At 37.1% G+C, this 22054-nt stretch overlaps 1 protein-coding gene across 12 annotated transcripts in view; it reads right to left on the reverse strand.

The window, feature by feature from the left end:
* The window catches only part of NCOR2 (nuclear receptor corepressor 2), a 1025928-nt gene that overhangs the window by 821353 nt on the left and 182521 nt on the right, over positions 1–22054 (reverse strand). For all 12 annotated transcript variants that reach the window (XM_053701833.1, XM_053701839.1, XM_053701838.1 and 9 more), the window contains exon 2: positions 10946–11153. In XM_053701833.1, coding sequence (XP_053557808.1) covers positions 10946–11050 — 105 coding nt within the window. In that variant the 5' untranslated portion in view covers positions 11051–11153. The remainder of the gene's footprint in view (positions 1–10945; positions 11154–22054) is intronic.

The raw sequence follows: 22054 nt of genomic DNA on the forward strand, positions 1-22054 counted from the left end.
TGTATGCCCCAGGACTTGCAATGGAGCATGCATCTAGCATGTGCAGCACAGTCACTTTACTTCCCTCAATAGTAAGGAGTTTACTATGGAACTTCAAGAAATCTACAAGTTTTTCTTAAATAACTGTCTAACATACTCATCTATATATTTTTCTAATCTTGCCCTTTTAGGCAGTCGTGTGGACAGACACATTACCACAACGCTTAGTTAAAAAAAAACTCCCTGAATGCACAGAAGCAAATTGCCATGTGTCAATGCTAGTGAAGACATTATTCAGGAAATATGTATTTTAGACATGAATCTAGAAGTTGCTTCATGATGTTCTAAATTAGTAAACCACAGGAAATGTGAAGAATTACTAATTTAACAAAAGTGTATAGATTTGTGCTTTAGCCTAATTGCAGAGTTGGCAGAAGCAATGATGCAGGAAATGCAAATTAGGGATTTACAGATGTTAAATGGGCAAAACAATAAAAGACTGATTTTAATAGCATATAACCTTTGGGTAATCCAAGTGGTTATCAGCTGCCAAATTTCTGCGTAATAGACTTTACAGTAGTTTACTTTGTGTTGTAATGTCATAAGCCTTGGCTGTGTTGTAAATTAGGTCTTTTTACTGACACATTTGTTATTCAGCAGCCAGGAAAGGGTTAAGAAACCAGGTACATCCAGGTATTCACACGACTTTTACTGACTGTAGAATACATTTAGTTTCAGATATGTTATCCCTGTGATCATAAATGTGGTCTCTACTAAACTGTCTCTTGTGGGTAGCCAAGAACAGGAAACCCAAAATACACACACAGAGCAAATAAATAACACTTCCCCTCCCATTGGCTCTATCTTGAGAACAGATCATTTCTCTGTGTTCTAACAGCTTAAGAATAGCACCTAGAAGGTTTCTTGTGAAACTAACTGCATTGTGAGATCAGAGGTAAACACATAAACAATTCATTTGCATTATATACACTAAAATGAATCATGCAGTTTATATAAAATCATTCACTGATCTTTAGTGCCTGATTTTTCAGCCTACAATAAAGAAAAAATGTATCAAAACATAAAAAATTACATGTCTGTGTGTTTGCTATAATAAAATGTGTTTTTTTCAAAGAGACCAACCACATTTATAAATAAAATTCATTCATACAGAGGATTGGTCCTTTCTCCTAGTCTCCTGGCACAGGAAATAAAAGTACCTTATCTTGTACAAACAACATCAAAGGACCTTTGTAGAAACGAAGAAACTTAGGAGAATCCAGAGTGTTCTTATCTCATAGCTTATTGCCCAGATAAAAAGATGATACATAGCGTCAAAGTGCACAGGAAAACCATAGTAATACTTTCCACAAGTCTGTTATCTCCTCTGAAAACCACATTATATTAACCTCAACAATTCTCATACCATTGGCGTCATATCAAGGGGTGCAGGTAGAGCAGCTACTAGTGGGTCACGTCTGCAACCTAGTATGTACGTTACCAGTATGGCAAGTCACTTTTTTTCTATTTTTCTTAAACAAAATGTCACAACCGTAGGTCCATTATTAAGGTGACCAGATTTCCCAGACTACAATTAAGAACACCTCAGACTCAAATTCATGACATTTTATAAATGTTGAGGAGGTGTTATGAATTTTTTTTTAATGTATACAGTATTACAGACATGTGAAAATAGCTTACAATTAAAGGACCAGTCAACACTGTAGATTTGCATAATCAATAAATGCAAGAGAACAAGACAATGCAATAGAACTTAGTCTGAACTTCAAATGAGTAGTAGATTTTTTTTCTGACAATTTTAAAAGTTATGTCTTTTTCCACTCCCCCTGTACCATGTGACAGCCATCAGCCAATCACAAATGCATACACGTACCATGTGACAGCAATCAGCCATTCACAAATGCATACACACTTATTCTTGCACATGCTCAGTAGGAGCTGGTGACTCAAAAAGTGTAAATATAAAAAGACTGTGCACATTTAGTTAATGGAAGTAAATTGGAAAGTTGTTGTTGCATGCTCTATCTGAATAATGAAAGTTTAATTTTGATTGAGTGTCCCTTTAAATCCATATGCTATTCATGAAAAAAAATCCTCATTGGTTCCAGTTATCATTGATTGTCATCTGCCCATGCTGTAGCTTTAAGTGCTCCTTCCCCAAATACACATCACCACCACAGTATGCCAAGCCATACTGTAGCTGTAAGTGCTCCAGTCCCAAACAAATCACCTGTCTCTGTATGCCAACCCATACTGTGGCTGTAAGTGTTCAAGTCCCAAACACATCATCTGCCTCTGTATGCCAACCCATACTGTAGCTGTAAGTGCTCGAGTCCCAAACACATCATCTGCCTCTGTATGCCAACCCATACTGTAGCTGTAAGTGCTCGAGTCCCAAACACATCACCTGTCTCTGTATGCCAACCCATACTGTAGCTGTAAGTGCTCCAGTCCCAAACACATCATCTGCCTCTGTATGCCAACCCATACTGTAGCTGTAAGTGCTCGAGTCCCAAACACATCATCTGCCTCTGTATGCCAACCCATACTGTAGCTGTAAGTGCTCCAGTCCCAAACACATCATCTGCCTCTGTATGCCAACCCATACTGTAGCTGTAAGTGCTCCAGTCCCAAACACATCATCTGCCTCTGTATGCCAACCCATACTGTAGCTGTAAGTGCTCGAGTCCCAAACACATCATCTGCCTCTGTATGCCAACCCATACTGTAGCTGTAAGTGCTCGAGTCCCAAACACATCACCTGTCTCTGTATGCCAACCCATACTGTAGCTGTAAGTGCTCCAGTCCCAAACACATCACCTGTCTCTGTATGCCAACCCATACTGTAGCTGTAAGTGCTCCAGTCCCAAACACATCATCTGTCTCTGTATGCCAACCCATACTGTAGCTGTAAGTGCTCCAGTCCCAAACACATCACCTGTCTCTGTATGCCAACCCATACTGTAGCTGTAAGTGCTCCAGTCCCAAAAACATCACCTGTCTCTGTATGCCAACCCATACTGTAGCTGTAAGTGCTCCAGTCCCAAAAACATCACCTGTCTCTGTATGCCAACCCATACTGTAGCTGTAAGTGCTAGAGTCCCAAAAACATCACCTGTCTCTGTATGCCAACCCATACTGTAGCTGTAAGTGCTCGAGTCCCAAACACATCACCTGTCTCTGTATGCCAACCCATACTGTAGCTGTAAGTGCTCGAGTCCCAAACACATCACCTGTCTCTGTATGCCAACCCATACTGTAGCTGTAAGTGCTCCAGTCCCAAACACATCACCTGTCTCTGTATGCCAACCCATACTGTAGCTGCAAGTGTTCCAGCCCCAAACACATCATCTGTCTCTGTATGCCAACCCATACTGTAGCTGTAAGTGCTCGAGTCCCAAACACATCACCTGTCTCTGTATGCCAACCCATACTGTAGCTGTAAGTGCTCGAGTCCCAAACACATCACCTGTCTCTGTATGCCAACCCATACTGTAGCTGTAAGTGCTACAGTCCCAAACACATCACCTGTCTCTGTATGCCAACCCATACTGTGGCTGTAAGTGCTCCAGTCCCAAACACATCATCTGCCTCTGTATGCCAACCCATACTGTAGCTGTAAGTGCTCGAGTCCCAAACACATCACCTGTCTCTGTATGCCAACCCATACTGTAGCTGTAAGTCCTCCAGTCCCAAAAACATATCATCTGTCTCTGTATGCCAACCCATGCTGAAGCTGTAAGTGTTCCAGCCTCAAACACATCATCTGTCTCTGTATGCCAACCCATACTGTAGCTGTAAGTGCTCCAGTCCCAAACACAAGTGCTCCAGTCCCAAACACATCACCTGTCTCTGTATGCCAATCCATACTGTAGCTGTAAATGCTACAGTCCCAAACACGTCACCTGTCTCTGTATGCCAACCCATACTGTAGCTGTAAGTGTTCCAGCCCCAAACACGTCTTCTGCCTCTGTATGCCAACCCATGCTGAAGCTGTAAGTGCTCCTTCCCCAAATACATATCACTACTACTGTATGCCAACATATATACATATATATATATATATATATATATATATATATATATACACACACACACACACAGTTGCAAGAAAAAGTATGTGAACCCTTTGGAATGATGGACTCCTTGCTCAGTGTGCTTAGAGGAATATGGCTACACCTCACTGACAAGGCCCAATGAAGGCCGAAACGATCGTCTGGGGTTGCTGTGTTCCTTGTTCAGAGTGGAATTGCCTGGTATTTCGGCGCTGGACTGACCTAATAGGCGGGAACAGATTGATATACTACAGGAAAGTTCTACTCTGTGAAAAGCATTACTGGGCTAAAAAGCTGCACCCAGGTGGTAAATCGCCATAGAACAGGCTAACAATGGTATTGAGCTAGTTGTTTGTTCCTGTGAGTGCACTTCTCTGTGTATGTATGCATGTATATATATATATTAAAAAAAAAAATCCAAATACAGGAAAAAAACTGGTGCAGACCCAGAATAATTATGAAATTAAACAGAAAAGAGGGATACAGATTGAAAAGATAATCTTATTTATATCCAAAAGTAAGGGAATTCAGCACTCTTTATATTTGAAATATTATATTACTGGAAGCTACCCACCTACTGCAAATTATCCTCCTGACCGAGGTTGCTACAAACTCATCACAGTGCAATATACAAAACAGTAAGTCAAGAAAGGAACTCAAACAGCAGCTCTAGACTAGCATTATATTTAAAATATGCTACACAATAATTTTACCAAAAACAGGCAAACAAAACGAAAAACGAAATAGCCAAAAATACAATTTCCGTCCCAAAACGTTTCTGCATCCCTAGTTATTACATCATTTTTGAATGCCTGTCTATCTAGTGAGAAAAAAAGAGAGGAAAGCGAGGAAAGAGAGAAAAAAAGATAGGAGAAAATTATACGTATATGTAGATGCGGTAGTGTGACCACTAATCTAATCGCTTTTTGCTACTGTATTTAACAGTAACTTCAGACCTGAAAATGGAAACCTTCCATACTGGTGACAAATAGCGTGCAGGAAATTCGGCTCCCAAGGGCGCCAAGCAAGATTTACCACACGGCTATTGGCTAAGAAGTGAAAACATCACCTCTAGCAACACTGTGTTCTGCCTTAGCAGCTCAGAATGGTGAACGCTTGAAACAAGTAAAGGAGCTTTCTGCATTAAGTATTTTATACTTCATGAATGAAAGTCACCTTTATTTGTTTCAATGGTCAATCCTAGCGTTTCACAAACACTAGGATTGACTTTCACTTTAAAGACTCTGACGGTGGGGTAAGGAGAAGGTGTCTTACTGTTGGCTGTTTTGCCAGAGAAAGAAACTCTTTAAATTCATACAGGGTAGTACAGAATGATACATTCCATAGTATTCTACAAAATATTTAAGATATTGTTAACTAGAATGCCAGAAAAGTGGTGAATGCAAACACCCACGCACAAGGTGTACGTACTGAAGCGGTTATAGGCCCCATATAAAACAGCAGCCTCGTGAAAATGAGAACTCCCACAAGGTCAAAAGAAATGTGTTGTAGGCAGATGTGGGGTTGTAGATCTAAACAAACACGGAATGTTGTGCAATACTCTCTATACAGTTGAATATATGCCAGCAACACAAATTCCTGCGAATTGTATTAACAGTAAGACCAAGTTTATCAGGTTTCAGGGTCACAATGGAATTTTTTTTTCATTCAAAGTGACTGTGAACATATTTTACAAAATCTTTGACAGTGAAATGCATATTTCTCTATAAACTTCAAAAGAAGAATAATTGAAAGAGGATACAGAACGTTAATTTGGTCTTCAAAGACACAACTGGTATTAACCCAAGTGTACATTCTAACCACATGGCTAAGCCACATAGGTGGGCACAGTGGGTGTTGTAGATGTAAAGAGGAAAAGAAACAGGTTGAATAACAGGAAAATACTTCACTGCAACATTTAATAATGTGCTGAATATAGGAGACAAAACAAGGAATGCAAAATGAAAAAGATGCAAACACCTTCATTATACAAATCCGGGCAAGTGGTTAAATAAGCTGTGATGGGAGTCTTGTTTCCATTTAAAGAGACATTAAACTGTAGTACACAACAATAACAAGTGTATATAGTATTTACCTTGATAGTGCTGCCAAGCTAGTAAAGCTTAAGTGTTAACGTTGTTTTGTTTTACCAATTTAAACATTGAGCAGAGTAACCAAGAGCTCTACACAAATTGTGGCGCCTAAACCCAAGTACAAGGAGCGCTCTCAATCTAAATAAAATAGCATTCTCAGTAGGACCCACATCAACATGACAGCAATGGTCCTTTAACAGGTTCCTTGGAGCAAGAGGGTGGATGGCTTGTGAATATATTGTTGCAGGAATACGGCCCCTGTACCTAAGAGCTTTTAGTTGCTCAACGCCCTCTATTAGGTTTGCAGCATCCACATGAGACAATAGCAAGGTAATTATACTTCCTATTGTTGTCTATTAATGTTTAAATACTGTAAGGCTTTTACTCTAATAATTTGTAACTGTCCCATTCTGGCCTCAGCAAAGGAAATACGATAACATGTTTTTAAACCTAGGATAACTTAAAGGGGCAGTATACTATGATTTTTCCCTCCTTTAATAATCCAATGATCCATTTTGCCTGCTGAGGTGTATATAAATAAATAGATAATTTACCTTTATTTTTTCATTTAACTTCTTCCCGCCGGGACTTATTTGTCTACAAATAAGTAAAAATTGAAATCACGCAATCTTTCATGCAATTGTAGGATTTCAATTATGGGATTGGGTAGGGGGGGGGGGGGAGTGCCTATGAGGCTAGGCACGCCCTCCAGCCCACAATCCCATTTAGGAAGCTGCTATGACTTCAGGACAACCAAACGGCTAGGACATTCCATGTCGTCCTAATGGGAAGGGGTTAAAATAGCTGTTTTGCCTGTTGTATCCCCACCTGCACTGAATATTTTAATAGTTAAAGTGCCAAAAAAACATATTGAAGAATGTCCATATTACTAAATTTACTTAGAAGTAAAGATTGTTTGTGAATTAAAATAGTTAAAAAAAAATTGTAAAAATGTGCATAAACTACTTACTTTTCAATGCAGCCCAAGCCCCATGATCCAGCCCCCTTATCTGTTACTTTGAGCCTTTATTATAGTATTGAGTATCACCAATGACAACATGCATAGTGTTACATGCGTGCATGCACAATTGTGATAATTGCTGATACTGTAATGTTACTGATAATCAAGTTCAGGTGTTTCAGCCACACCCATTGCTAACAGGTGCATGCAATCCAGCCCATAGCAATGCAATCTCCATAGACAATCATTGGCAATACAATGGGTCATATCAAAGAGCTCAGTGTCTTTAAACATGACACTGTCATAGGATGTCACCTTAGTCACAAATCAGTTTGTGAAATGTTTGCCCTAACTAGATCTGTCCCAGTCAACTGTGTAAGTGCTATTATTGTGAATTGGTCGGACTTAAAGGGACAGTCTAGGCCAAAATAAACTTTCATGATTCAGATAGGGCATGTAATTTTAAACAATTTTCCAATTTACTTTTATCACCAATTTTGCTTTGTTCTCTTGATACTCTTAGTTGAAAGCTTAACCTAGGAGGTTCATATGCTAATATCTTAGACCTTGAAGGCCACCTCTTTTCAGAATGCATTGTAACAGTTTTTCACCACTAGAGGGTGTTAGTTCATGTATTTCATATAGATAACACTGTGCTCGTGTACGTGAAGTTATCTGGGAGCAGGCACTGATTGGCTAGACTGCAAATCTGTCAAAAGAACTGAAATAAAGGGGCAGTTTGCAGAGGCTTAGATACAAGATAATCACAGAGGTTAAAAGTATATTAATATAACTGTGTTGGTTATGCAAAACTGGGGAATGGGTAATAAAGGGATTATCTATCTTTTAAAACAATAAAAATTCTGGTGTAGACTGTCCCTTTAAGAAATCAGTGACTTTAAACACGGCACAGTCATAGGTTTTGCCATGGTTTGTATAATTTATACCCTACTAGATCTGCCCAACTGTAAGAGCTATATTTGTGAAATGAAAGCATGAACAAGCAACAAGAGCCCAGCAACAACGTGGTAGAGTGAGTCTACGGTGTCTACTCAAAAAGTGTAAATGTAAAAAGGACTGTGCACATTTTGCTAATGGAAGTAAACTGGAAAGTTGTCTAATTGCCTGCGCTATCTGAATCATCAAAGTTTAATTTCAACTTAAAGGTACATGAAACTCAACATTTTTCTTTCATGGTTCTGAAGAATATTAGCTTTAGGGGTTAATACATTTATTAGAATAGCGGTGAGCTCCAGTCGGCAGATTAGGGGTTAATAATTGAAGTTAGGTGTCGGCGATGTTAGGGAGGGCAGATTAGGGGTTAATACTATTTATTATAGGGTTAGTGAGGCGGATTAGGGGTTAATAACTTTATTATAGTAGCGATCAGGTCCGGTCGGCAGATTAGGGGTTAATAAGTGTAGGCAGGTGGAGGAGACGTTGTGGGGGGCAGATTAGGGGTTAATAAATATAATATAGGGGTTGGCGATGTTAGGGCAGCAGATTAGGGGTACATAGGGATAATGTAAGTAGAGGCGGTTTACGGAGCGGCAGATTAGGGGTTAATAATAATATGCAGGGGTCAGCGATAGCGGGGGCAGCAGATTAGGGGTTAATAAGTGTAAGGTTAGGGGTGTTTAGACTCGGGGTACATGTTAGAGTGTTAGGTGCAGACGTAGGAAGTGTTTCCGCATAGCTAACAATGGGGCTGCGTTAGGAGCTGAACGCGGCTTTTTTGCAGGTGTTAGTTTTTTTTTCAGCTCAAACAGCCCCATTGTTTTCTATGGGGGAATCGTGCACGAGCACGTTTTTGAGGCTGGCCGCTTGCGTAAGCAACTCTGGTATCGAGAGTTGAAGCTGCGTTAAATATGCTCTATGCTCCTTTTTTGGAGCCTAACGCAGCCTTTATGTGGACTCTCAATACCAGAGTTATTTTTATGGTGCGGCCAGAAAAAAGCCGGCGTTAGCTTTTCGGGTCGTTACCGACAAAACTCTAAATCTAGCCGCTAGTTTCTAGTTGCTGATTGGTGGATGTATATTTATATATATATATATATATATATATATATATATATATATATATATACATACATACACACACACACACACCGATTGTCATTTGCTCACTGCAGTGTTAATTTAGTCGAAACTAGACTAAAATGACAATAAAACTTAAAAAATTCTGATGACTAAAATACGACTAAAACGGCATTTTAGTCAAAAGACTATGACTAAAACTAAATAAAAAATTGTGGTCAATATTTGCACTTTATCCACAGTGTTCTAATCAATCCATATCTAATTACTGCTCTTTTGTAAAATACAAAAAGCAAAGCTATCATCTTGTTTATTTACAAAACTTGGTTTTATTTAATTTTAAGATAAAGACATGTTATATACCACAACAGTTAAATCTGTATTGCATGTTCAAACCTTAATACCATAAATAAAAACAGGTTAATAAACCTTTACTCCAGGAGTATATAATGAGTTTGGAAGTTCTAGAGCAGTGTTAATTTTCGAATCTGTGAACAATCAATTGATTCTTCCTATAGAAATAAGAATAACCCACAAGTATGGGTTTAAGTTATGCTGTGCCTGTGCTAGCTGCACAAACTTTTTGTTGTATTGAGTTACTTGATAGTTGTTTTAATTATTAACAGATAACTGTTAAAGTTTTTATATTGGGTAATATGTGCAATGGCGTTACAGCCAATACTGTACAGTTTACAGTTATTTTTTTTATATTTTAAAGTTGCACTTCTGTTTGTTTATGAAACTTGGTTTTATTTAATTTTCAAGTTTAATAAAGACGTTATATATCACAACGCCTAAATCTGTATTTGTATGACATGTTTATCCTTAATACCATAAATAATAACAGGTGTTATGTTTACTCCTGGAGTATATAATGAGTTTGGAAATTATAGAGAAATGCTTAAATAATGCATTACACTTTAACTAAACCCCTTAGATTTTAGTCGACTAAAATCTACTGGAAATGTAGTCGACTAAAACGAAAACAATTCAGATGACTAAAATACGACTAAAACTAAAATGGCATTTCAGTCAAAAGACTAAAACTAAGACTAAATCGAAATTTGCCGTCAAAATTAACACTGGCTCATGCGTGTGTTCAGTCAGCAACCAGAAGTGCATTGCTGCTCATTCAACAAAGCAAACTAAGAGTACGGAGGAAAAAATGTTAATAGGGGTAAATTAGAAAATCTCCTGCTCTATCTGAATCATGAAAGAAACATTTTGGGTTTCATATCCCTTTAAGTTACAATATAGTGGTGTCCATTACTTTATAGAGACTAAAACTTTACACTTAATTTTTTAAATATTTTAACTTACTATTTTGACTAATATATATTTCTCAGGCTAATCTTTAAAATATTCCTTATTTCTACCATCTATGTAGTGTTTATTATGCCTTTAAATGAGTAATACTTTGGTGGCTTTCAGAGATGTTGTGAGGAAGTCAGCAGAAAGACCTGAACAAATGCACAGGGTTTGTTTGAATATCTTCTTTTGTTTATATGGCCAGAGAATCCTGATTTAACCTTGATCCGCCTCAACACTATGATAACGTATGTAGCAATAAATTACTCTGTTGAAATATATTTTGCTGCTTGCTAACCACAGCCTATTTTGGCCCCCTCACCCACACCAGCTTATCTACAGATTTGTTTCCTGTACTCTATGATATCTGTAAATTCTGACCTGTAAGTTCCTCTCCTCCGTGATAACTGTAAATGATGACCAATTATACAAAACTTTGTGATCTGGAGTCGAGAAACATAAGCAGATATTGCTATTCTTATGTGTCTTACCATGTGTGTGCGGGGTAACGGCATTGGGTAAGAAAGGGCATGTGATGTGTAGCGGGCTTCGCCGGTCCTTCGGCTTGGTGTAGCAGGCTGAGTAGATCCAGACATTCTAAAAGTGGAGCCGTGTGTTTGTTTGTTTTTAAGTAGGCAGTGATGGGAGACCAGACAAAGTCCACAGGATGTTTCATCCTCTAGTCAGATCATTGGAAGCCTGCAAAAAAAAAACAATAAATGTAAAAAAAATAAACTTTACTCAGTCTTAAAAGGACCACTAAACACAGTAGAATATCATAATTGCATAATAAAGAAAGAGACAATGTAAAAGCACTTTTATTTTTCCATCATCATTTTTATTTTTACTATTTTTATTTTATCATTTCTTCTACACATCGATCACACTTTTACACAATTTTTATATGTTTATATTTTTTGATCTTCAAACATTTTTTAGGATTACAAACAAAGGATCTTCAAAGGATCATTATACCAAATGGACTGAATTCCAGGAACTTTCACACCTCCAAAAATGACTTTAAAATCACACTAACTAGTCTGTGCACACACCTGTTGTTCACAAAAGTTTTTTTCAGCATTTTTTCAATATTTTCATAAAAAAGTTTTTGCGATTTGTTTTCATATACACATATATGTTTTTGTGAATCACATTTCTATTTATATTTATTCACATGCTCACTTTAATTGTTTTTGTAGATCTCATCTTTGGAGACTGATTTTTTAAATATCTTTTGATCACAACGTTCACTTATTTGTCCAATATACCAATCCCTATTTTTATCATATTTTATGCTATATTGGTATTCTTGTACTTTTACCACACAATTTTTGTGTCAACTATATTAGAGAGGTCACTTATCAGTACGACCTCACCATTATATTGTATATGTGAGACTCACACATATTTTAACATTCAGACAGCCGCATTTGTTTTTAGATCATTTTAGGACACACTTATATGAAATAGGATTTTGTCTACATGGATCCATGTACTTAATTGTTTTTTAACTATATAACATTCTGTGCAATTGTACCTAATTGCTTTTAATTATATGATATTTTGTGCAAATTGTAATAAATATTCTTTGATAAACATATCATATCCAATTTCTAAACCCATCCTTGCGATACATAACTTTATACAGGGACTTTTCTAAACATCTAACATATGCTACTCTAACCCAGGGTCTAGCATCAGACCTACAATTACAAATCATATAAGACCCTGCCTATTTTTGGCGCTCCTATCTATCTACTCCTTCAGCTGATAAACCCTTATCAAGGCCATCTTGTAAGAACTGAACAATTCTCGGGATTTTAAAGAAACACCAAAAAAATCCCTTAGAGGAGCACCACACGAAATATGCTCTACAAATGTTTTGGTAAATCCTTTTGAGTCACATGTTTCCTAGCTTGAATTAGAGTATCAATTACAGAGTCTGAAATCCTCCATGTCTCAAAACTAGGTGTTCAACCTCCACAATGTCAAACTTAGAGATTTGAGATCCTGATGGAAAAGAGGACCTTGTGATAACAGGTCTTGTCTCAAAGGAAGACGCCATGGAGGCATTGTTGACATCTTAAGAGGTCCGCATACTATGTCCTGCTGGGCCAGGCTGGAGAAATTAATATTTCTGATCTTGACTCCTGTTTGATCCGAGCAATGACTCTTGGCAGAAAAATAAATGGAGGAAACAGGCATGCTATATGGAATTCGAATAGACATACCAAGGTGTCTATCAAGTGAGCCCTTGGATCTTTTGATCTTGTACAGTATTTTGGAAGTTTGTGATTTAAGTGAGAAGTCATCAGATCTATGTCTGGTAGGCCCTATTTGATTACTAGTTGATTGAAAACATCCTAATGGAGAGACCATTCTCCAGGATGGATTGATTGGCAGCTGAGAAAGATAGTCTGCTTCCCAATTGTTCACACCCGGAATGTGAATCGCTGATAGGGAGCACTGATTCCTCTCTGCCCAAGAAAGAATTTTAAAGACTTTCATTTCCAGTGGACTGCAGGTACCTCCTTGATGATTGATATAGGCTACCGCTGTGATATTATCAGACTGGTAATGGATAGATTTCTCCTCCTTCAACAGAGGCCATGCCAAAAGAGCTTGAAGAACTGCTCAAAGTTTCAGAATGTTAATTGGTAACCTTGCCTCTAAAAGGAGACCAAACTCATTGTGCCCTTTGAGAATATCCAGACTGCCCCCCACCTAACACACTTGCATCTGTCGTGACAATTATCGTCCAAATGTAGATAATTATTTGACCACTGACTGAGCATGGATAGTTGAAGGGGATGTAAGTGAAAGTGGGCAAAAGGAATTGCGTCTGAAGCAGCTACCATAAGACCCAGTACCTCCATGCACTGAACTACAAAACGGCAATGTAGTACTCAGCAGGAAGAGACATGCTCTCTGGAGTTTTAACCTGCGCAATTTGGTCAGGAACAAACGCATATGGACTGAATCTATTATGACTTTTAAAAATGTTACCCTAGTAACAGGATATAACAAGTTTTAGGAACATTGATTTTTCAACTCCTACGAGGTCAAGAACAAAACCAGAGAGAGGCATTGTTGACATCTTAATAGGTCCGCATACTATGTCCTGCTGGGCCAGGCTGGAGAAATTAATATTTCTGATCTTGACTCCTGTTTGATCCGAGCATTTTAAAGCTCTTATATGGGTTCTTGACCTTCTCCTCGTGGCAGGAAATATATCCCATATGTTATGGAGGATCGTGGACCATCATCATCTTATATATACATACATACATATATATATATATATATATATATATATATATATATACACACACACACACACATAGGTGGAAAAGTATACTGCCCCAAGTTTTTTCCTCTAATCGTTTATAGGTAATTGTGGCATAGATTAATAGAAGTACTGCATAAGAATTTATAACAATTTTAAAACATTTGATGTAAAGGGATATTTAAAAAATAAATAAAATAAGACAAAAGATAAAAATATCTACCACACATTCTAAAGAGCAGATTCATGTTGAGAAAATGCTAAAATCTGTTTACATTTAAGCTGTATTCTCATTTGTTTCTAGTGACAGCTCCTTCGATTCTACTGGTATAGAAAGCCATGCCTTCACAGCTGACACAATTTGCTTTAAAAGAGACCCATAAGAGGTTGTGCATAGCAATAGTAAATATAATGGGATTCTTAGTAAAGACATTTTGTATGTGGCTAAAAATGTGTGAGCAAAAAAAATTCAATAAATACAAATAAGAGGTCTATTTACTTTATGCAGACTGTGAATGTCTCATATGAAGCACATGTGTAAGAACATACCTACCATAATGTAAGTTACCAAGACAGAAGGCACTTTAACCTGATTCTTTGTGTAATTTAATGCAACAAAGCTGTGACGATTTCCTTTACGAACAACAGAAAAAAAGGAAGTCTTCATAACACTCCACCTTATCTGTATAACCTTTACTCCAGTTCTTTACTCTGCAGAGAGCCAAGTGTGCAAAGAATCAGCTAGCCTTGGTGGAACTCCGGCTTTGAGCACAGCGTGCTGCCGCCTCACTGTGAGGCAATGTACAGATGTGCCAGGCAAGATGGTAACTGAGGCAGCAGTTGTCGTGTGGAACCAAGACCGTGTGGTGTGTGTGGGGGGGAGTTCTCTCCTTGAACCACAGATCAGAAGATTATGATAAACTGCTCTGTTATCTAAGGCTGACAGACAAACCAGTCACTATAATAAAGATCGGTTTGTTTTCTTCTTTCCCCAGTACAGCAATCCTATTCCCCCCTATTATTACCATTCAGGTTATAAGTTGCTAATTAATTGGTTCAGAGCATTCATGCAATTTCCCTCTGCTACAGAAAAAAAAAGGACATTAAAAGCCTGAAGTACTTTCCAGCCGTTAGACAACAGTCCGTCTTGCCTTAGCAGTTAGATTTGGTGCAGTCCCCTATTGGCAGATTGCCACAGCATAACTTCACTTCCAGGCTTCGGCAGTAGAACAGTTAATGCACAGACCTTTGTTTGGAAGCTTATTTAATCAGACCTGTACAGTGCTATAATTAGCACTGCTCACAAGTGGGTGGTGGAAGTGAGCGTTGCAAGACTAAGATCAATAAAAAATTATATTGTTTTAATGTGTGTGTGCGGGGGGAAGTACAGTTGCTCTTTCTGATATGCATCTGGTACTTCTTCTTCTGTACTAATAATTCACATGCTAAAAAACAACAAACCAAGACAAAATCCCCAAAGACATCTGGTGGCGGTTAATTGTTTAAAAGTGCTGACTTAGTGTCGTTATGTTGTAATAAAGAAAAAAAAATGAATTGAAGCCTGAGGCTTAACATATTTGTCTAAAAAATGAATACCCTAAAATGGCTAGTAAGGAAATGGTTAAAGAGGAATTCTTAGAAATATTCAAAAGTCTCCATATGTACTTGATCTCTGAATCATACCCCATAATTCAAAAATAATTCTATTTCTACTATCCCAGTAAATTTCATTGTGCCAGCCATCTGTTTCAGTGTCATATAACCAGAATGTGTTTTCTAGATTACATTTATATAACTAAATTAATAAGAGCTACAGATATTGGTTACATTTTTAATAGACAGTAACTAATCAACAAAGAAAACTAAATCCATTTATCTCACTAGGTTAAAAGCTTGTCAAGTCCTCCGGACTCCAACTACTTTAGTGTCTAACTTTTGCAACCCCAAAGTTAACCACTTGGTGTAAATAAATGGGCATGGAAGTGAAAATTAAAAACTTTCCTGATTCAAAAAAAACCCAAAACAAAGGTTTCCAAATTCTGGACATTTTATTTATGAGGTTAAAATTAAAACTTTATTTTGATTTTGAACTTAAAAGGGACATGAAACCCATTTTTTTTTCATGATTTAGAAAGGGCATGCAATTTTAAACAACTTTCTAATTTACTTCTATTATCTAATTTGCTTCATTCTCTTGATATCCTTTGCTGAAAAGCATATCTAGATAGGCTCAGTATCTTCTGTGCTGATTGTTGGCTGTCTGGTATGATAGGATCACCCATGTGCATTGCTATTTCTTTAACATGCTCTCCAAGGTGCTGAGCCTAAAATGGGCTGGCTCCAAAGCTTTCAATTCCTGCTTTTTAAATAAAGATAGCAAGAAAACAAAGAAAAACTGATAGTAGGAGTAAATTAGAAAGTTCCTTAAAATAGCATGCTTTATCTGAATCATGGAAGGAAAAAATTGGGTTTCATATCCCTTTAACAGGAAGTACAGGATGCATTTTAAAATGCATTACAATTAATGTAATGAAAGGAAAGTAAGCGAATTTGCTGTCCTTTAAATCATGAATGACGCAGATTAAACATTAGAAGCAGAAATTCTGAACTGATAGCAATCTGTGGTTATAATTTATCATTTTCTTATTGTACTATACACAAGTTTCTTCTTTATTGACTGACAGAAGCAATTGACCAACACAAACCAAATTGTTTCTTGCTGTGTAAGAGACAGTGGGGGTTGATGGGAATTTTTATTTTTAAAATTGACTTTGAAATTGACTAAAAGTGAAAACACCTTTAAAGACACAATTTCCTTTAGGCTCAGCAGCTTTTCTTTCACAAATAACAATGATCAGACATTCTCTCACAGAGAAAATATTTTCCTGTATGAAAATGTCACTGCTGGAAATAGGTTTTCACATCAGTAGTTACTATTAGCTGAAGCCAATGCACCATGAGTGACATACACATTTATATTTTGTTGAATAACTTGCTCAAATAAATCATAGGTTTGGTAGATACAGAACAGATGTTATTAAATGTGAAGAAAATTATTTTAAATAATCCCTAAACGAAGGAGAAAAGAAAAATATGTTTTTTATTATTTTACATTTCTACCCATTAAGGGCCAGATGAAGCGTTAACAGTTTCGCACAAGGTTTTTGCTCGAATTACAAAGTTGAAAGTAAACGCAATCGATTAAGATCAATTGAAGTTAATGCGCGTGTCATCAGAGCTCTGGTTAACTTTCACGAAAAACAAAAATGTTGCACAAAACACATCAAAAATACATTACAAAGTACAGTTACACAAATAAATAACACTATCTTACAAAAAATATTAAAAATCAAAATTGCACAATAAAGTTAAGAAAGGGCTCAAAGAAATGACGTCTCAAAAAAAAAAAAGAAAAGCTTCAAAAAGGGCTTTAACAAAGAGGTATATACTGTATGTGTACTGTACATGTGCATTTGTGTGTGTGTATATATGCATATATATATATATATATATATATATATATGTGTGTATGTATTTACAGACATATACAAATAAATACATATGTACACATATATAGACATATATATGCGCAAGCAAAAACACTTTACTTTCAACTCATAATACGAGCATAACCCGACACAAGCAAAAAGCCTACTTCTAGCGGAGTTAACGCTCGAGTGGCAGCGTTACATGGCGCAACACTTACATGAGAGATAAAAAAAAAAAATTAAAAAAAAAAAGATACTGGTTCCATCAATATTAAAGATAGGAAAATGCCTGATTACTACTATTTTATGTTTATAATAAGCCAATATATTCCATAGCACTATACAGGGGACACAATAGAGAAAACATAATTTATGTAAGAACTTACCTGATAAATTAATTTCTTTCATATTGGCAAGAGTCCATGAGCTAGTCACGTATGGGATATACAATCCTACCAGGAAAAATCAGAAAAGGAGACTTACAAGAAAGAGAAGATAGCTCAGAAACTCTTCTAGCAGAAGAGATGGCCAAAAGGAACAACACTTTCCAAGAAAGTAGTTTAATATCCAAAGAATGCATAGGCTCAAATGGAGGAGCCTGTAAAGCCTTCAGAACCAAATTAAGACTCCAAAGAGGAGAAATTGATTTAATGACAGGCTTAATACAAACTAAAGCCTGTACAAAACAGTGAATATCAGGAAGTACAGCAATCTTTCTGTGAAATAAAACATAAAGAGCAGAGATTTGTCCCTTCAAGGAACTTGCAAACAAACCCTTATTCAAACCATAATGAAGAAACAGTAAATTTATGAGAAGAACACCATGAAACGTAAGTCTTCCAAACTCTATAATAAATCTTTCTAGAGACACATTTACGAGCTTGTAACATAGTATTAATCACTGAGTCAGAGAAACCTCTATGACTTAGTACAAAGCGTTCAATTTCCATACCTTCAAATTTAATGATTTAAGATCCTGATGGAAAAATGGACCTTGAGACAGTAGGTCCGGCCTTAACGGAAGTGGCCAAGGTTGGCAACTGGACATCCGAACAAGATCTGCATACCAAAACCTGTGGGGCCATGCTGGAGCCACCAGCAACACAAACAATTGTTCCATGATGATTTTGGAGATCACTCTTAGAAGAACTAGAGGCGGGAAAATGTAAGCAGGATGATAACATCAAGGAAATATCAGCGCATCCACTGCTTCCGCCTGAACATCCCTGGACCAGGACAGGTATCTGGGAAGTTTCTTGTTTAGATGAGAGGCCATGAGATCTATCTCTGGAACACTAGTTGATTCGTGTGAGATTCTGCAGAACGTAAAGACTGAGCTAGTACCAAGATATCGTCCAAATAAGGAAACACCGCAATACCCTGTTCTCTGATTACAGAGAGTAGGGCACCTAGAACCTTTGAAAAGATTCTTGGAGCTGTTGCTAGGCCAAATGGAAGAGCAAAAAATTGGTAATGCTTGTCTAGAAAAGAGAATCTCAGAAACTGATAACGTTCTGGATGAATCGGAATATGAAGGTATGCATTCTACAAGTCTATTGTGGACATATAATGTCCTCGCTGAACAATAGGCAGAATAGTCCTTATAGTCACCATCTTGAAAGTTGGTACTCTTACATAACGATTCAAAATTTTCAGACCCAGAACTGGTCTGAATAAATTTTCTTTCTTTGGGACAATGAATAGATTTGAATAAAACCCCAAACCTTGTTCCTGAAAAGGAACTGGCATGATTACCCCTGAAGACTCCAGGTCTGAAACACACTTCAGGAAAGCCTGAGTTTTACTGGATTTGCTGTGATACGTGAGAGAAAACATCTTCTCACAGGAGGTCTTACTCTGAATCCTATTCGATACCCTTGAGATACAATGCTCTGAATCCATTGATTTTGGACAGAATTTATCCAAATATCCTTGAAGAACCTTAATCTGCCCCCTACCAGATGAGCTGGAATGAGGGCCGCACCTTAATGCGGACTTAGGGGCTGACTTTGGTTTCTTAAATGGCTTGGATTTATTCCAATTTGAGGAAGGTTTCCAATTGGAAACAGTTTCCTTGGGGGAAGGATTGAGTTTTTGGTCCTTATTTTGACGAAAGGAACGAAAACGGTTAGAAGCCTTAGATTTACCCTTACGTTTTTTATCCTGAGGCAGAAAAACTCCCTTTCCCCCAGTAACAGTTGAAATAATAGAATCCAACTGAGAACCAAATAAATTATTACCTTGGAAAGAAAGAGACAGTAATCTAGATATAGATGTCATATCAGCATTCCAAGATTTAAGCCACAAAGCTCTTCTAGCTAAAGACATGGATCTAACATCAATTTTGATCATATCAAAAATGGCATCACAAATAAAATGATTAGCATATTGCAGTAAGCAAATAATGCTAGATATGTCAGAATCCAATTCTTGTTGCGCTAAATTCTCCAACCAGAAAGTTGATGCAGCCGTAACATCAGCCAAAGAAATTGCAGGTCTGAGAAGATGACCTGAATATAAATAGGCTTTCCTTAGATAAGATTCAAGCTTCCTATCTAAAGGATCCTTAAAGGAAGTACTATCTTCCATAGGAATAGTGGTACGTTTAGCAAGAGTAGAAATAGCCCCATCAACTTTAGGGATTTTTTCCCAAAACTCTATAGAATTTGCTGGTAAAGGATAAAAATTTTTAAACCTTGAAGAAGGAATAAAAGAAGTACCTGGCTTATTCCATTTCTTAGAAATCATATCAGAAATAGCCTCAGGAATAGGAAACCACCGGAGGTTTAAAAACAGCATTTAAACGTTTATTAGACTTAACGTCAAGAGGACTGGTTACCTCAATATCCAAAGTAATTAACACTTCTTTTAATAAAGAACGCATATACTCTATTTTAAATAAATAAGTAGATTTGTCAGTGTCAATGTCTGAGGAAGGATCTTCTGAATCAGATAGATCCTCATCAGAGGAGGATAAATTATTATGTTGTTGGTCATTTGAAATTTCATCAACTGAATGAGAAGTTTTAAAAGACCTTTTACGTTTATTACGTGAAATTGCGTCAGACGTATTTTTTGCACCAAGAATGACGCAATAAAGTCTAGCATTTGGCGCACCCGCGGGCCTAATACCGCCCGCAATTTGCAAGAAAGTAGTCAATTGAAAAAAAGACTAAACCACAGGTAAGAAAAAAATGTCTTAAAAATTTTTATTTTCCCCATATATGAAACTGACAGTCTGCAGAAGGAAATACATGAACCTGACTCATGGCAAATATAAGTACAATACATATATTTAGAACTTTATATAAATGCATAAAGTACCAAACCATAGCTGGGGTGTCTTAAGTAATAAAAAAAAACATACTTACCAAAAGACACCCATCCACATATAGCAGATAGACAAACCAGTACCCTAAACAGTTATCAGTAGAGGTAATGGTAAATTGAGAGTATATCGTCGATCTGAAAAAGGAGGTAGGAGATGAATCTCTATGACCGAAAATAGAGAACCAATGAAATAGACCCCCATTAGGGAAATCATCGTATTCAATAAGTGATACTCCCTTCACGTCCCTCTGACATTCGCTGTACTCTGCGAGGGCTTCAACAATGCTGAGAAGCGCATATCAACGTAGAAATCTTAGCACAAACTTACTTCACCACCTCTATAGGAGGCAAAGTTTGTAAAATTGAATTGTGGGTGTGGTGAGGGGTGTATTTATAGGCATTTTGAGGTTTTGGAAACTTTGCCCCTCCTGGTAGGATTGTATATCCCATTTGTCACTAGCTCATGGACTCTTGCCAATTACATGAAAGAAATACAAAACAGGAATGAGTAGACTGAGCCAGAACAATTACACGGCACTACATTGTTGAAGGTGTTGAAGGACATGCTATTTAATTAGAAATAATGTACTTTTTGTGAAGTAAACTGGTTAATCCATGCATATTTTTTTTTATATGCAGTTCAGTTATAAATTGCATTCAAGGCCAAATCATTTAGTCAAAGACCAAACAGGATTGGCATTGTAGCAAAAACAAAGGCAGACAATGATATGTTTAGATACTGTAAACACTATTTATTCTACAAAAGAAAATGTTTTAAGTGACAGCTGATAGCAAAACGAAAAAATAAATTAAAAAAAAGGCACAGTGTACTCTAGAATTGTTATTGTTTAAAAAGATAGATCATCCCTTTATTACCCATTCCCCAGTTTTGCATAACTAACATTGTTATATTAATATATGTTTTACCTCTGTGATTACCTTGTATTTATGCCTCTGCAGACTGCCCCATATCTCAGTTATTTTGACAGACAAGCATTTTAGCCAATCAGTGCTGACTCATAGGTAACTCCACAGGAGTAAGCACACTTATCTATATGGCACACATGAACTAGTGCTATCTAGTTGTGAAAAACTGTCAACATGCACTGAGACTACCATAAAATTAGGCCACTGATAGGATAAACAAAAAGTTAAACAAGATACATAAGTAACAAATAAAGTCTTTGAAATGTCCAATAATATACAAACATATGCACATACACACACAAAGTATATAAATACTATTTGAACCTCAAAATAAGAGAAAAATAAAAATGCAACACTTAACAGACAAAGGCTGTGACACACTGCAAGCATTGCGGTATGAGGCGAAGCAGCTGCTTCGCGCCACATCAATTCTGAAGTTAAAATATTTCAACTCTGAGCGCTCAGATATGCAACCTCACGCGGCTGATCACACAGAGATGAAAATGCAGGACACACTGAGAACGCACACCCGCATCATCACGCGCCGCGCCGCTCTCAGTGTATCACAG

This window comes from Bombina bombina, chromosome 2, assembly GCF_027579735.1.
Source record: "Bombina bombina isolate aBomBom1 chromosome 2, aBomBom1.pri, whole genome shotgun sequence".
Classification (NCBI taxonomy): domain Eukaryota; kingdom Metazoa; phylum Chordata; class Amphibia; order Anura; family Bombinatoridae; genus Bombina; species Bombina bombina.